This window comes from Vigna angularis, chromosome 1 (assembly GCF_016808095.1).
Source record: "Vigna angularis cultivar LongXiaoDou No.4 chromosome 1, ASM1680809v1, whole genome shotgun sequence".
Classification (NCBI taxonomy): Eukaryota; Viridiplantae; Streptophyta; class Magnoliopsida; order Fabales; family Fabaceae; genus Vigna; species Vigna angularis.
The window spans coordinates 39489028-39505449 of NC_068970.1; the positions used below are offsets into that span (position 1 = coordinate 39489028).

General features: G+C 36.4%; 2 protein-coding genes across 8 annotated transcripts in view; one reads left to right on the plus strand and one right to left on the minus strand.

The window, feature by feature from the left end:
- The window catches only part of LOC108339409 (calmodulin-binding transcription activator 4), a 30794-nt gene extending 18721 nt beyond the window's left edge, over window positions 1–12073 (plus strand). For all 7 annotated transcript variants that reach the window (XM_052879277.1, XM_052879283.1, XM_052879286.1 and 4 more), the window contains 4 exons: window positions 416–1092; window positions 10402–10978; window positions 11152–11439; window positions 11783–12073. In XM_052879277.1, the coding sequence (XP_052735237.1) occupies window positions 416–1092; window positions 10402–10978; window positions 11152–11439; window positions 11783–11875 (1635 nt within the window). In that variant the 3' untranslated portion in view covers window positions 11876–12073. The remainder of the gene's footprint in view (window positions 1–415; window positions 1093–10401; window positions 10979–11151; window positions 11440–11782) is intronic.
- Window positions 12074–12754: 681 nt separating this feature from the next.
- On the minus strand, window positions 12755–15324 carry LOC108339420 (nuclear transport factor 2B). The gene is made up of 2 exons (XM_017576554.2): window positions 14971–15324; window positions 12755–13086 (listed from the first exon to the last, which is right to left on the minus strand). Exons 1-2 carry the CDS (start codon window positions 15265–15267, stop codon window positions 13012–13014), a joined length of 372 nt encoding a protein of 123 aa, XP_017432043.1. The 5' UTR covers window positions 15268–15324; the 3' UTR covers window positions 12755–13011.
- Window positions 15325–16422: the final 1098 nt, after the last annotated feature.

Genomic DNA, 16422 nt, shown 5'->3' on the forward strand with positions numbered 1-16422 from the left:
CCCAACTCCTTGCATCCCCTACGCAACGATTTATTACTCTTTGCATTAGTGTCATCTTCTAAACAATGAAGTGAAAGTGCTCATTCTTTTGGTTAATAACTATTGGTGCTTGTACCATACCTCGGCTCCTGAAGAGTTTTAAAATATATTCTTAACTCTGTTAAAATCTATATGAAATTCTTGTCGTAGTGATAGTGTAAAGCAATTATATATAAAACTCGGTCTATTTATAAATAATTAGGTTAGGGAAATGTTGATCAAGCATGTGTCTTTGTACATTTAAGACTTAATAAGCCGAGTATCTCTTTTTCTCTTTGAGCATCCCTTTTTCTCTTTCGGCTTTCTTATCTTGATGTTATATTTTGTGTTGATTTTGTCCAAATTGGATTCCTAAAGCTCCATACTATATGCGTAGGTCATCATTGTTGGGTCTTTTCTGTGTCATCCATCAGATTCTGCCTGGGCATGCATGCTTGGTGATGTTGAAGTTCCTGTTCAGATAATTAATGATGGTGTAATCTGTTTTGAAGCTCCTCCTCACCTTCCTAAAAAGGTTACACTGTGTATTACTTCTGGAAACCGGGAGTCCTGCAGTGAAGTCAGAGAGTTTGAATATCGTGATAAGACTTATAGTTGCACCCAATGTAATCAATCAAAAACAGAAGCCACTAAAAGTCCGGAAGAGCTGTTATTACTTGTTAGATTAGCACAGATGCTTCTTTCTACATCAACAATACAGAATGACCACATAGAACCGGGAATTCCTCTCATAAAACAGAAAGCTGATGATGATTCATGGAGCCATATTATAGAGACTCTTCTAGTTGGCAGTGGAACATCGACTAGTACTATTGATTGGCTTCTTGAAGAGCTTCTAAAGGATAAGCTTCAACAGTGGCTTTCTTACAGATCTCAGGAAAGAGATGAAGAGACAGGCTGCTCTTTGTCCAAGAAAGAGCAAGGCATTATTCACATGGTTGCTGGATTGGGTTTTGAGTGGGCCTTGAACCCTATTCTTAGTTGTGGAGTTAACATAAATTTCCGTGACATCAATGGGTGGACCGCCCTTCATTGGGCTGCCCGTTTCGGAAGGTAATGGAAATCTAGAGGGCTTGCTACTTTGTTATTAACTGATTATTTAGCTTTGGGGAAATATGTTGATATTACTATAACAAAGATAGGGAAAACATGCATTCTTAAAAGTTTTGGGCAAACAACAGGTGCTTGGTAAAATCTGTGGATAAATTTTTAATTTTGTTTCCTTGGGAGAATAGAATACAGATGGAAGGAAAGATAACAAGGACAAAGGAGAATAAATTATCTGATCTCTTATTGACGGCATAAAGCACTAAATGCAAGGAAAAATATATGATAAGTTGATAGGTACCCAAACTTTATTATATCCCAAAGAACTCCAAGACAGGTTCTTGGATGATCTTGCAAAGAGACGAGACAGTTTGATCTGCACCAGAAAGTAGAACATGCACACACAACACCAGGTCTTTTGAGAGGACCTGTCTCTCCCTTCCCTTTGTCTATCAAACAACACAAAAACTGCAGAAAACAATCCCCCAAACAGACTTTATAATAGTCTGACACACAACAAACCCACCATACAGACATTTGACCCTCTTATTCTTTCTAACATATACTTTCCCCCTAACCTATCAATACCCCTCCATGAAGTTTCACCTTGTCCTCAAGGTGAAAAAGGAGGAAACTCAGTATTGATAGTTGTAACAGCTTCCTAACTGTTTTCAATCTGGAAATTCTTTATGAATGCAGGTAGCAAATTCTCCTAACTCCTGAATTTCCTCTTCTGAAATAAGCAGAATATGGAGTTGTGTATTTTTGCAAGTATGATTAGACCCAAACTTCTCATTACATCTGAAGTATAAGCCCTTTTTTATCTTATCTTGCAATTCTTCTTGGGACAATTTCCTAAACGGTGCCCCTCTTTGTTGAGTCCCAGCAGGAGAACTATGGATGGTGCTCAAACAGCCATTGCTCTCTCCACTTCCTCTGTTGGAGTTGGTACAACCCACTAAATTTCCCCCTTCCTTTTAGTAACTAAGAGTAGGTGGCAACTGTATGTAGGTGTTACTTTGAACCTACACAGCGAGAGATTTCCCCTTGGTACGTTTTCTTCCACCATTTGAACCTTCATCATTAACTCAACAAGATTCTTGGGCTCATACGGCTTAACCTCAGCCTTTATTTCTTCCTTCAAACCATTCAAGAATATGCCAATCAAATAATCCTGCTGTATACCTTTCAAGAACCTCACATATTGTTAGGTTTCTAATCAAGAAACCTAAAGAAAACCTCACTAACACACGCCCAGGGCTCACACTGAACACTGAATAACCTCCACACGTATTATTAACAGCAAGAAAGTCAGATACAGGGCAGCTATGGGAGCCTAACCTCCCCCACAGGAATAACGAATCCTGTACAAAGAATACATGTAGTCCAAAAGTGTCTTTCAGCAGATAACTACTACCTATATATACAAGTCTAACCCGCGCCCTTTCTAACTGTTAAGACAGTTAGAGTAACTAACTCTACAAACTCTTCCTTCTCCTCTCATAGACTCTTAGTCTCCTATCACATATTGTTCAAATTGTTCAATATACTCTCCCACCTGCCCAGTTTGGTGAAGCCCAATCAAGATTTCAAAAGGATTTTGAAGCATTGTTGGCTGGAACTGTCGCCCCTTTGAAAGCCTCCCATGTGGGATTTGGATTGTAGGTTTCCCACCATTGAAACCAGTTGAAGAAAGGACTGATTTTATTATATTCTAAATCATAAAAAATACATTCTCATATCCTCTATTTGTAACAATCTAATTCTCCTAAAAAGGGAAATAGGCAAACTAGGTAAACAAAATAAAATAGAAGATTATATATCTATTTTCTCTAATTAGGAAGATTCTAAAGATATCTTCTCTAAATTACAATACTCCCCCTCAAGTTGGTAAATGAATATCAATCATTCCCAACTTGCCTACAAGATCTTGAAATCTACTCGGAGGAAGCCCTTTTGTAAAAATATCTGTTATTTGAAGTTCTGTAGGAACATGAGTTGTAATCACAAAGCCTCTGTCAAGATTATCTTTGATGAAATGTCTGTCAATCTCAATGTGTTTGGTTCTGTCATGCTGTACTGGATTATGGGCTATGCTCATGGCAAACTTATTGTCACAGTGTAGTTGCACCGGGTTCTCCACTTTGACTTTAAGATCATCCAAAATGATTTTCATCCAGAGTCCTTCACAAGTTCCTTGAGCAAGAGCTCGAAATTCAGCTTCTGCACTAGAACGGAATACTCTATTTTGCTTTTTTTGCTTCTCCATGTTACCAGACTATCTCCAAGAAACACACAATACCCAGAAGTAGATTTCCTGTCAGTATTAGAACCTGCATAGTCAACATCAGTATATATCTTCATAGTCAATGTGTCTTCCCTTTTGAATAATAGCCCCTTTCCTAGACTTGACTTCAAGTAGTGGAGAATTTTGTCAATTGCTTGCATGTGTCTCTCTCTTGGATCATGCATAAATTGGCTCACTACACTAACTACATAAGCAATGTCTGGTCTTGTGTGTGATAGATAAATCAATTTTCCTACCAATCTCTGATATTGGGCCTTCTCTACAGGAGCACTTTCTTCACTTCCAATTTTGTGATTTTGTTCTATAGGAACTATTGAGGTTCTACATCCCAGCTTTCATGTTTCTTTGAGGAGATCAAGTACATATTTCCTTTGGGAGATGAAAATTTCGTTCTTGGAGTACGCAACCTCTATTCCAAGAAAATATTTGAGTTTTTCTAGGTCTTTCATTTCAAATTGAGCAGCCAATTTATCTTTTAATGTCAATTTTTCTGTTTCATCATCTCCTACAATAATCATATCGTCCACATAGACAAGCAATAGAGTGAGTTTACCTGTAGAAGAGTGTTTTATGAATAGAGTGTGATCTCCTTGGCTTTGTCTGTATCCCAAGGAAATAATTGTTTTTGTAAATCTTCCACACCATGCTCTAGGGGATTGCTTAAGCCCATACAATGCTTTCTTCAGGAGGCATATCTTGTTTCTTTCATTTTTCACTTCAAAGCCTGCGGGAATCTCCATGTACACTTCCTCTTCTAGATTTCCATGAAGAAAGGCATTCTTCACATCCAGCTGGTGTAAGTCCCATCCAAAATGAGCAGCCAAAGCAAGAATAACTCCAACTGTATTCATCTTTGCCACTGGGGCAAATGTCTCCTCATAGTCAATCCCATATGTTTGGGTATATCCTTTTGCCACCAATCTAGCTTTATATATTTCTACTGTCCCATCTGCCTTATGTTTCACTGTGAATATCCATCTACACCCTACTGCCTTCTTGTCTCTTGGCTTATCAACAATCTCCCAAGTTGAGTTTCTTTCTAATGCATTCATCTCTTCTTTCATGGCTTGATTCCAATGTTCAAGTTTCATGGCCTCCTAGATTGAGGTAGGAATTTCTGTGGCATCAATGACAACAATAAAACTTCTGTGCTTATCAGAGAGATTGTTAGTGCAAACATACTGAGAAATAGGATATTTAGCACATGATCTTCTTTCCTTTCTTAATGCAATGGGTAAATCCTCAGTAATACTTACCTCCTCCTCATTGATATCTTCAGGGATCCTCACTTCCGGATTAGACAATTTTTCTTGCTCGAGAGTCGAAGTGGGTTGTTTTCTTCTTTCATATTTTTTGCCAAAAAATTTGTCTTCTTCCTCACTATGGACTATGGTAGCTTCATTGCTCAGGTCTTGGGCATCCTGCAAAGACAAACATGGTAATGACAAGAAGGAGAGTTCATCCACTTCAAGTGCTTTCTCCCCTTGAAGTGGTGGACTGACATAAAATGATTGTGTTTCATGAAAGGTGATATCCATGGTGATAAAGATGCGACGACTCTGAGGATGATAACATTTGTACCCTATTTTATTAGAAGGATACCCAATGAAGACACATTTAAGAGCTCTGGGATCTAATTTACCATGGTTAGGATGATGAGAGTGAACAAAAACAACACATCCAAAGACTCGACTAGGTAGACTCGAGAAGAAGGAACAAAAGACAATAGAGACTATAGGACTAATGCCATTTAAGATACGAGTGGGTAACCTGTTGATGAGATATGTGGCAGTTAACACAGTTTCTCCCCAGTAATTTTTTGGAACAGACAATTGAAAAAGAAGAGCTCTAGTTACTTCAAGAAGATGACGATTCTTTCTTTCTGAAACCCCATTTTGTTGTGGCGTGTTAACACAGGTTAGTTCATGAACAATACCATTATGAGACAAAAAATTCAGAAATTCATGATTCACATATTCAGTACCATTATCAGACCTAATTCTTTTTGATATTTTTTCCAAATTGATTTTGGACAAGATGGAAAAAATTAACAAAAATTTGAAAAACTTTGGATTTATTTTTCATAAGGTATGTCCACGTGACACGGGTACAATCTTCAATAAAGGTAATGAACCATTTGGCTCCAGAAATAGAATCTATGACAGGACCCCAAACATTAGAATGAATTAAATCAAATGCAGAAATACTCTTTTTATGACTAATAGGATAAGATGCACGATGATGTTTTGACAATTAACAAATATCACAATTAAAAAACTCAACATACTCTTTGGTAAACAAGTGGGGAAACAAGGACTTGATAAGACTAAATGAAGGATGCCCAAGCCTTTGATGATGTAACCATATTTGGGATTTTGCCAATGTCTCAGATTAGCTTGTTGACTCCTAATTTTTGTGTTGCTTTGGTTATCAAACTCTAAATATACAACTCACTCTGCTCCTTAGCAGTTAAAATTGTCTTCCCCGTGGCAAGATCTTGAAAAGCACAATAAGTTGGAAAAAATGTTACTGAACAATTTAAATCCTTTGTGAGTTTTTGCACAGAGATAAGACTATTAACTAATTGAGGAATATGTAAAACATCCTTCAATACAATAGATGAGTCCAAAATTATATTCCCAAAGCCGCATATAGGTATGTATACCTTGACCATTTGCAACTGTAATAAGTTGTTCTTTTTTTCTTTTACCATGAGTCGAAGGACACACTAAAAGGTGTCATATGATCAGTTGCATCTGAATCAAGGATCCAAATACCTTGAGACATATGACCAATAGTATTGAGACTAATCTTACCTTTTATGGACATAGTAGATGATCCAGAGGGCTTACTCATTGATTCAACCATTGCTTTCAAGCGCTCGAGATCCTTTAATGAAAAAGTACTCTATAAATCATCCCATATTTCTTTTGCAGAAGAATGAAACATATAATTTCTACTTATCTCAAGAATCATGGATTGCCACATCCAAGTCATAATTAATGAATCTTCATTGTCCCAAATTGAAAAATGAGTGTCGTCTAGTCATGGTCTTCCTCCATCTATGTGATCAAGTCTTGAACGACCCTTGAGAACCCTTCAAATAAATTGGCTCCATTGTAAGAAATTCTGACCATCCAACCAACAGGTAGGTCATTAGGACCCAAAGGAATAATTTTTACTTCAGACATCCCGTAGAACGCAACCAGGAGTCTCCGGTGACCTTTTTCGTGACGACGACGGCGTGTGGGTCACACCGAGAAAAGGAGCAAAACTTAAAACTCAGATCTACTCAAATATAGGCCAAACGGGTCGTCACCGACCCTAGGAACAAACTTAGGAGGCTCCGACGACTCTGTCTGTGGCGGCGACGGTGAGTGGGTCTCGCCGAAGGTGGGCGCGTGGGCTACATGCGCCGGCGACGATGGTGGCGCGTGGCGGCTTCTCTCGTGGAACGACTTCCGACGTTGTGGTCGTCGGTGTTGGGCGCACCTTTCTGCCCTATCAACGACCCCAACTGGCGGAACGGAGCCCCAAGACTGGGAGCTCTGACACCAAGTTGAAAAAAGGATTGATTTTATCATATTCTGAATCATAAAAAATACATTCTCATATCCTCTATTTGTAACAATCTAATTCTCTTAGAAAGGGAAATAGGGAAACTAGGTAAACAAAATAAAATAGAAGATTATATATCTATTTTCTCTAATTAGGAAGATTCTAAAGATATCTTCTCTAATTACAACAAAATCAATTTAGGGCTTTCCCCTCCAAAGCAACCATAACAACCTGCATCCTCTCCTCCTCGTTGACTTCTTTTAACCGGAAATACCTCTCAAACCTGTTAGCCTAGCCATAAGCCTCCTCTCTTGCATAAATAGGAATGTCTAACTTCCTTCATTTAGTAGAAGTCACGCCTGAACCTCCTCCTTCATTATTGGGATTTCCCTCACTGCCTCCTTTGGCAACAAAAACACTATCCTCTGTATGTTTATCAGAGGATGCTAATCTTTCTACCACCACCATCAGCCCCTTAATCATCTCCTCCAATCTTTGTAACCATCTTTGATTCTCATGTTCCTCTTCTTGCACTATTCTCTCCAGCCCGTCCAATCTTGACTCCATTCTCATATTCACCATACCCACCCTCACAGCACCAAAAATGTGGCTCTGAATACCAATTGGTAGGTACCCAGATTTTATTACCTCCCCAAAGAACTCCAAGACAGGTTCTTGGATGATCTTGCAAAGAGACCAGACAGTTTGGTCTGCACCAGAAAGTAGAACATGCACACACAACACCAAGTCTTTTGCGAGGACCTGTCTATCCCTTCCCTTTGTCTTTTAAACAACACAAAAACTGTAGAAAACAATCCCCAAACAGACTTTATAATAATCTGACACACAACAAACCCACCACATAGACAGTTATAACTGTTTGTCCCTCTTATTCTTTCTAACGTATATTCCCTCTGAACCTATCATAAGTTCTCTAGATATTGAAGTCTGAAAATTGAATTTCTAGAGATGCGAACTGTGTTAGGAAATTAAATGTTGAATTGATGACAACATTGAGGGTTTAATAAATGTAACATCCCAATTTAGTAATATAAAACTACTAAAATGAACATTACATGGATAATGATATAATAAACACTACAAATTTACTATGAATAAAATTCTTCACCTGAAGAATAAAAGTACAACCTAAACTGCAAGCTTCACTCCCAACCTCCCACTGAGTCAACTAAAAGATTGTATCCCTAAGCTCACACCATTAAGGTGATCATCGTAAAAGAGAAACAACACAGAAGAGACAACACAAAAACAAGGGTAAGCTAGATTTAAAAAGAATTCATACATTGATATAACATACCACATATACATAAGTATTCATGCAAAATAAACTAGTTCAAAACATCCTAACATGTTATGACTTAGACTTGACTGTCCGGACTTAGAATGATTGCCGAGCTATGGCGGGTTGTGCATTCGTGGTGGCTTCTACTGCTTTACAAAGCCATTGCCAATGGGTTTCACCCTACCACACTCACGAGGTTAGTCTGTTCTGGGCCTTGGAGCATATTGGAAGCCTCTAAGACTAAGTCCTTCTGCTATTCCTCATGACATGGATCAATCCTCTCTATGTGAGAGTGAAAGACCATTGGAGTTTTAGGATAACCCCCAAGACTGAGCTCCTGCATTCATTCTAAAATACTTGAATCTCACCAAGAGCATTCACTTTGGAACTTACTTTGAAACCATATACTTTCACTTTAAACCACAACACTGGGCACCACCATGTAACCTCTCCGTGAGGATCATGGAATTACGTCCATCAACCATACTTTCAACACATACATAACCTCAAGAATCAAACATTATGTATTTCAATTCATATTACCATTCAATTCATACTCCACAACAAGTAGTAGAAACCAATCATTCAAACATTCACATACATTGTACACACTTTAAGAAAACATATAAAATCTTAGTTAAAAATGTGATATTTTCGCTCAGCGCATACCATTCGCTATCCGAATAAAACTGACAGTGCTCCCAGACCTTAACAATTTGCTCAGCGCATACCATTTGCTATCCGTATAAAACTGGCAGTGCTCCCAGACCTCAACAATTCGCTCAGCGCATACCATTCGCTAAGCTAAAGTCCTCAGACAGAAATTACCCAACCTACACCAAATTTACCAATTCTAACTATTTTTCCCAACTTCTAACTCTCCTAGATTGTGTTATACACTCAATTAAACTTGAACAAGTGTTTCTAAACCTCACTACCAACATTCTAAAGTGATTACTAACCAATTCCCCCTTCAAAACACCAAATTTCTCAACCTAGGGACCCAAATCTCATTCTACTACTTTTGTTACATTTTTAAGCAATTTAGTGACTCAAACAAGTCACATTTGACATACTCAAGCTGTCCCAACAGACCAATTGAGCATCTAACTTCAAATTTTGATTTTCACTACCTCACTTCCTTAAAATGACTTACTATAAAGCAAAATTGTTCCAATTCAAGACTAACCAACCTCATCACAGACTTCTAACCCCTCCCTATCATCAAGACAGATCCAATCATCAATCAAAACAGTTTAGAACTTCAATTCATTAATTCACACCCAAAAACCATCAAATTTCATCATACTCATACACCACAAAATCATGATTTCAGCTCATAATAATTCAAAAATCATCTTCTCCACAAACCTACTCCAGTAATTACAGAATTCAAAGAATTTACTAGCTTCCCTTACCTCGACTCAACAACTCAAAACTTTCCAAACGCTCTGTCGATTCCTTGTAGTACAAGGTATTTCTAGGAAATCTACAAATCACCGTTTGATGATGGAAGAACAACCTTAGAATCACCAACAGACTAGGAATTAAAGAAAAGGAACTCTTGATTCATGTAAAACAAGGTTGTCTTACACAATCAAGAACCCTAACTACTAAGTAAAGGGTTTTCTACTTACTTGCTCGATTCACCCAATTCATCGGATAAAATGGTAGACCTTGATGCCGTGATCGTCTAGGCACCTCCTGATCGTCAAACAGATGACTTGAGATCAAGAACTCTTGGAGAGAAGGTAGAGAATTCTAAAAAAGTGATTTCTAGAGAGATGGTACGTTTTAAAATAATGAAACTCGTTTATAACAAAATTATTTATAATAAAAATGTTTAATATTAAAATAATCGAGTCTCACTATTTTTAGACTACCACCACTTCTAAAATACTATTTTCTGGGGTTTTACAATAAACCCACATGTAGCATGATTTCTTATCATTAGAAATTAGTTGCCTTGTTGATCATGTGTGTATAATCAATCAAAGCAAATGTGGGCTTTAATTTCTAATTAGTAACAATAATTGGTTCATCTAGTCTTCTGCTAGAACTGATGATCATATCATGAAGTATAATTACCTGTTCCATTTTAAAGTATTTGGATGTTATTTTCCTTAAGCTTTGTAATACCATGTAGGGAAAAAATGGTTGCTTCACTTGTAGCTTCTGGAGCATCTGCTGGAGCTGTGACAGATCCAACTGCACAAGACCCAATCGGTAAAACTGCTGCATCTATTGCAGCCAGCAATGGGAACAAGGGACTAGCAGGATATCTTTCAGAGGTAGCTGTAACAAGCCACCTATCATCACTTACATTGGAAGAGAGTGAGTTATCTAAAAGTACTGCCCAGCTTCAGGCAGATATGACTGTGACCAGTGTCTCCAAGGAAAATCTTGCTGCCAATGAGGATCAGGCGTCACTCAAAGATACCTTGGCTGCTGTAAGAAATGTAACTCAGGCAGCTGCCCGGATACAATCTGCTTTTCGGTCACATTCTTTTAGAAAACGGAGAGCAAGAGAAGCAGCTGCTGGTGTAGATGGTACGAGTATAGGTGGCTTTGGTAGCATTCCAGAAATTTCTGCTTTGTCAAAACTTGCCTTTCGAAACTCACGCGAACATAACTCAGCTGCTTTATCAATTCAGAAGAAATATCGTGGTTGGAAAGGTCGCAGAGATTTCTTATCGTTGCGCCAAAAAGTAGTGAAGATACAGGTAATAAATGTCAACTTTAGAGTTTGCATGGAACAAATGAATACAAAGAAGTACGTGCATAGTTTTGATTCTTTGCAGGGTGAATAATTTTGATTTTAAAACCAAACAATGGCGTGCATACTTTGATTTTTAACACCGTTAATGTCAACCTCTTCCGAATTTATATTGGGCAGGCTCATGTGAGGGGTTACCAGGTTAGGAAGCATTACAAGGTAATATGGGCAGTTGGAATCCTGGACAAGGTCGTGCTGCGATGGAGAAGAAAAGGAGCTGGTTTACGAGGTTTCCGACAAGAGATGGACATCCATGAAGATGAAGATGAAGATATTCTGAAGGTGTTCCGAAAACAGAAAGTGGATGTAGAAATTGAAAAGGCCGTTTCACGGGTGCTGTCCATGGTCGACTCACCAGATGCTCGTAACCAATATCATCGCATGCTTGAGAAATATCGTCAAGCTAAGGTAAATAAGTTTTAAAACGACACTGTCAAGTGTTTTCCTTTTATCAGAGTGGTCACTATCTCTTCGGCATCTCTTAGTTTGCCACTGTATGAAAATTTTAGACATTGTATTGCATGAGGCTTCCTCTATAGGGAATTTCGTACTCAATCTGTTTGGATACAAAACTAGAAGAACTTGAGTGTTTTAATACTCTATGTTTTCTGTATCGACACTCTAAATAACCTTTTAGCTTACATCCTAAAAGATCCATAGTAAAAACATATACGTTGTAAAGCTAGCAACTATTTTTACTAGAGTGCATTGCTTTATGCTGCCAATGCATAACTTGTGAATTATTTGGCAGGCTGAACTTGCAGATACGAGTGACGAAGCATCATCAACAACTTCTGTGGGGAATGCCTTATTTATGGAGGATGACTTCTATCCATTTCCATAGCCTTGCTAATCTTCATTCTTCTGAATGATTAATTTCTGAATAACCATTTCGACGGTCGTTGTGTTTTAGATGCTTATAACAAGCTGACTTGTTAGTTTGAGACAGTCTTGATTGTATAGTGATAATGACGTTGAATACTGTTGCTTTGTAAAATATAAAATTGTGTTGAATGCAAGTAGAGTGGCGTTTCAAATTGAATGGATAGCATTTCCCTTAGTTGTAGATGACATCTGAAAATATAGCCTCGTTGGATGATATATTAGTAGTACAGTCAAAATTGCTCTAATTGTTACAGTGTCGAACTCAAACAACACTCGCTCTCAGGTGTTACCACGTAAACAAGTCCCAACGACTAGAATGTTAAAGAGAGGTATTCTTTTTCATTTATTTCATTTTAATCCCAAATTTGACAAGTCTGTATGGAAGCCATGGCCGATACAGACTTGATTTGATCAACCCTTATTGACAGCACCGCAAATACAATTCAAATTCACATTGCAGGATAAAGGGGCGAATCGTATTTCGATATAACTCCTGTATCTGTAACACCACCGATCAGCATCATTTATCTTCAATGAAATGAATTTTGGATTAACACGAAATAATCAACTAGAGTACAGTGTCCAGAAAATAACAAGTATTCAAGTTTGAAACCTGCTCCTCAATTATTATGCTATTGAAGTTAATATATTTACAAATCAACAACCCCAAATAACATCTAAATTGATTAACTTTTACGGGTAAGAAGAGAAAAGACAAACAGCCCTCATGGTATGAGAGATGCTTGAACAAACGTCATTGGTTCCTTAGGTGAACAAAAACATTATGTTATAACTGCAAGCATAAACTAATTAATAAAGGGAAAATGGATCAAGATGCTTGGATCCAATATCTCAGATCACAAATATATTAAAGTTTTCAATCTCCAATACCCAGTAATCTTTCAACAATTTATCCTTGAAGGTTTTCTTCAAATCAGTCACGACAGAAAATTCTAAACACAGCAGACAATTAAGGATTCAACACAACCAACCAAAAATAACCCTTTTTCAATTTCAAATGTCCAATCTGAAACAGCTAGCTATAGGGCAAACTTCTTCTATGGCCTTTCAGCTCATGTATTTGATGGTCTATCTTCATGCATAGTTCAAACGGAATATATCATTCAACACATAATAGCTTGCCTGCGGAGTTGGCATCAAATGGAACATCTGAAAAGAGAATGACAAATTTAGTGATTGACTGAAATTAGATAAACAGTAGAGCAAGAAAACGAGAGGATATGCCTACCAAAATACAAAGTATTTCTACATACACAGGAAAAATATAATACACAATTACCAGGATAAGTGCACAAGTATAGAAAAGAATAATAAAAACTTGCTATGGATGTAAAAACTTTAGGAAAAATTCCCCTTCCACACATAGGCAACATTTAAGTGAAAAAACAGGAGTTTGAAAACCCATCGTTTTCCCCTTCAGAATCATGAATTCAGCTACTCTAACAAGAGACAAACACTTCTAAGTCCAAGGTACCAAAACATAATCATTTTCTAAAATTACAAAGATCGCTAAAATATCATTAACAAAAACCACTTCATTCATGATTCATTTAAGATGGAGAACCACCCCCCATCTATTGATCATTTTAACAGAAAACTTTCCAGTTCTTCTTTGTTTTTCAGAAAGTTATAAGCTCCTTAAATTTATTGATAGGTAGAACAAAACATATTAGTGACAGCTAAGTAGTGACAAAAATACTGGCTAAATTAAATCTAAAGAGAGAAGTAATTCTCAACACAGAGGACCGCTGCAAATTTGCAGGTCACCTACTAGAAATGATCAATGCTTAACTCCCAAATAAACTCCATCATTAACTTTAACATCTGCGACTAACTGCCAACTTCCAGTTGTTTGTTCTGCTAAGGGTCATTGATTTTATTTTCTTACAGAGACAATGCTGGTAGAGAGAGTGAAAGTTAATGCGGCACCAAGACAATATCCCACTCATAATCCCACCTAGTTACAGAGAGGTCCGAATTGAACGAGTTCTACTAATAGATATTGAAATTTAATTTAATTTGAAGCCTCTAGTATAATTCTTGTGGATTCCATTGGAACCTAGTGAGAATGATAGGAAGTAATCAAACTGACAGCAATTGATGAAATAAAACAGTTGGAGGACCCCCACAAGCTTTTAAATTGAACTCAAATTCCATCTAAGTTGTAATTTGGAAGAATGGAATTTTAGATAACCTACCCAAGCACTGATGAAAAGTGCAGTAATTTTTCTTGCAAATTGATATCAACGAAAAAGGCATGAACAACTCATGCGGAAAAAGGTTGAGCTCGTGACACATTTCCAGAACATCTGAAAATTGAGACCTTAAGGAACTTTTAAGTTGTCAACAATGTGATTGATGGCAAGACAAATAATAAGTAGAATCAGGTTGTCTTTGGATATCCATCAGATGTACTGTAGTCCAATCCATAACCACGCAAAAAAAGAACTCTGATCTAATCAATAAAGTCCATTAAAATTAAAATGAAAATACAAAAAGGATTAATAATTGTTTTGCCACTTTCAATTCTAAACACACCTTGACCAACATTGGTTGGCACAAAAACCCACATTAAGAGAAAAGTATCCACATTCTGTACGCTAGGGCCCCCCGTTGAATAACATGTACCAATACTATGATTACCAAAAAAGAAAACCTAGACTCTACAGTTAACCTAGATTTCCAAACACAAACTGGCAATGATTCAAATCCATTACTATCATTCGATAACCTTCCTAATTCTCCATTCACCCGCTCTCTTCTCACCCTCACACATTCCGCAGTCAATAGCATTAATAACAACCTAAAACGTCCCCACACTTAACAATTTATGTTTCGCAGAGGAACAAGCCATCATTTTCAACGAAATACAAACATGTAAATTCAAAAGCAACACGCGATCACACAGGCCGCCCCACAGCAATTCAACGCAGAAAGAGAAAGAGAGAATCAAATGAAAGGAAATCAGATCGAAGCGGAAATGGATGATGGATCGGAGTGTGAAGAGAACCCCAAGACAGAGAGAATGTTGACCTGGCTGAATTTGAGAGTGTGTTGTTCGCCGGCGAGCTGGAGGCTGCCGCTGACGAAGACGAGCATGCCGCCGCTGGCACCGGAAGGTTGGCAGTCGACGGTGGAGATGGAGTGGTGGCACTGCTGAAAAGGGAGGGAAGTGAGCTTGGCGACGATGTTGGAAGCGCCCTGGATCTTCTGGCCTTCAAAGGTGAGCATGGAAGCATCCTGGTAGAGACCGGCCAGGCTTGGGCGGTTGTTGTCGAAGGTGCTGTAGTAGTGATCTACGAATGCCTTTGCCAAATTGTCTGGATCCATCTCTCCCACTCTCCCACACTCTCTTTCTTTCCCCCTCCTTATATACCCTAACTTCTTTTTACACCCTTTAGCGTATCTTTTACGTACTATATATAAACAAATCTTATTATAATTACCAGCAAACAATTCTCCTCATCATCTATACAATTAGTTATCATAATTCAATTAATTTTATTAAGATTTATATTTAGATTATTAAAATTTTCTGTCCCTATATATATATATATATATATATATATATATATATATATATATATATATATATAATCATCACAGATATTTCTTTATTAACTTTTATGGTATTGTAATTATTTAACAAAGCATTTATAAATTTTCATCAAATTTGTAATAAAAAATAGTTCTAAATTATTTTAATTTTTATTAATTGTTATATTTATGAAATAGATATGGTTTTAACATTTATGAATAGTTTTGTACATAATAGAAACTACGAAATTAGTTAATAAATATAGGGATATATATAAGCGTAAAAAAGTGTTTGTATATATATATTGATAACTATGTTAGGAAAAAAAAAATTTGGAATATTGACTAAACGGTTATTAATTTAAATTTAATTTTTTATTATTAATTAATTTTACATTATTGAAGAAATGTTTTTGAATTTTACCTGGTTCTAAAAAATTTTCCAAATATAAATTGAACATGTTAGATAAAATTATATTTAAATTGCTGATTTTCTTCTTTTAAGTTTTAAAAGTAACTTTATTTATTTATAATTTAATTGTTAAGTACATTCAAAAGAAGTTACTTGTTTTTTAATAATTTAGTTTATCAAATATTTAATTCTAATCATAATTTATTATTAAAATATTAATATAGATTAATATTAAATACTTTTGTTAAATTTCATTTTGAATAAATTAAATATTAAATAAAATTAAGTAATTTATTCATTTAAAAATATTAATGTTAATTTTATTCAATTATAAAAATATTTGTATAAATTGTGATTAATAATATAATGTTATGAAATTTATTATTTGTAAAATAAGAATCATATGACTATAATAAAAACTCTCTTACACGAGTTAGAGAACTAAATAGTATCTACAAGGCTTTATGTCAGTTTGAAAATAAGTGATGTTTTGTTAGAAAAGAAGTGAATTGATTTTTTAAAACATTTTTTTAAAA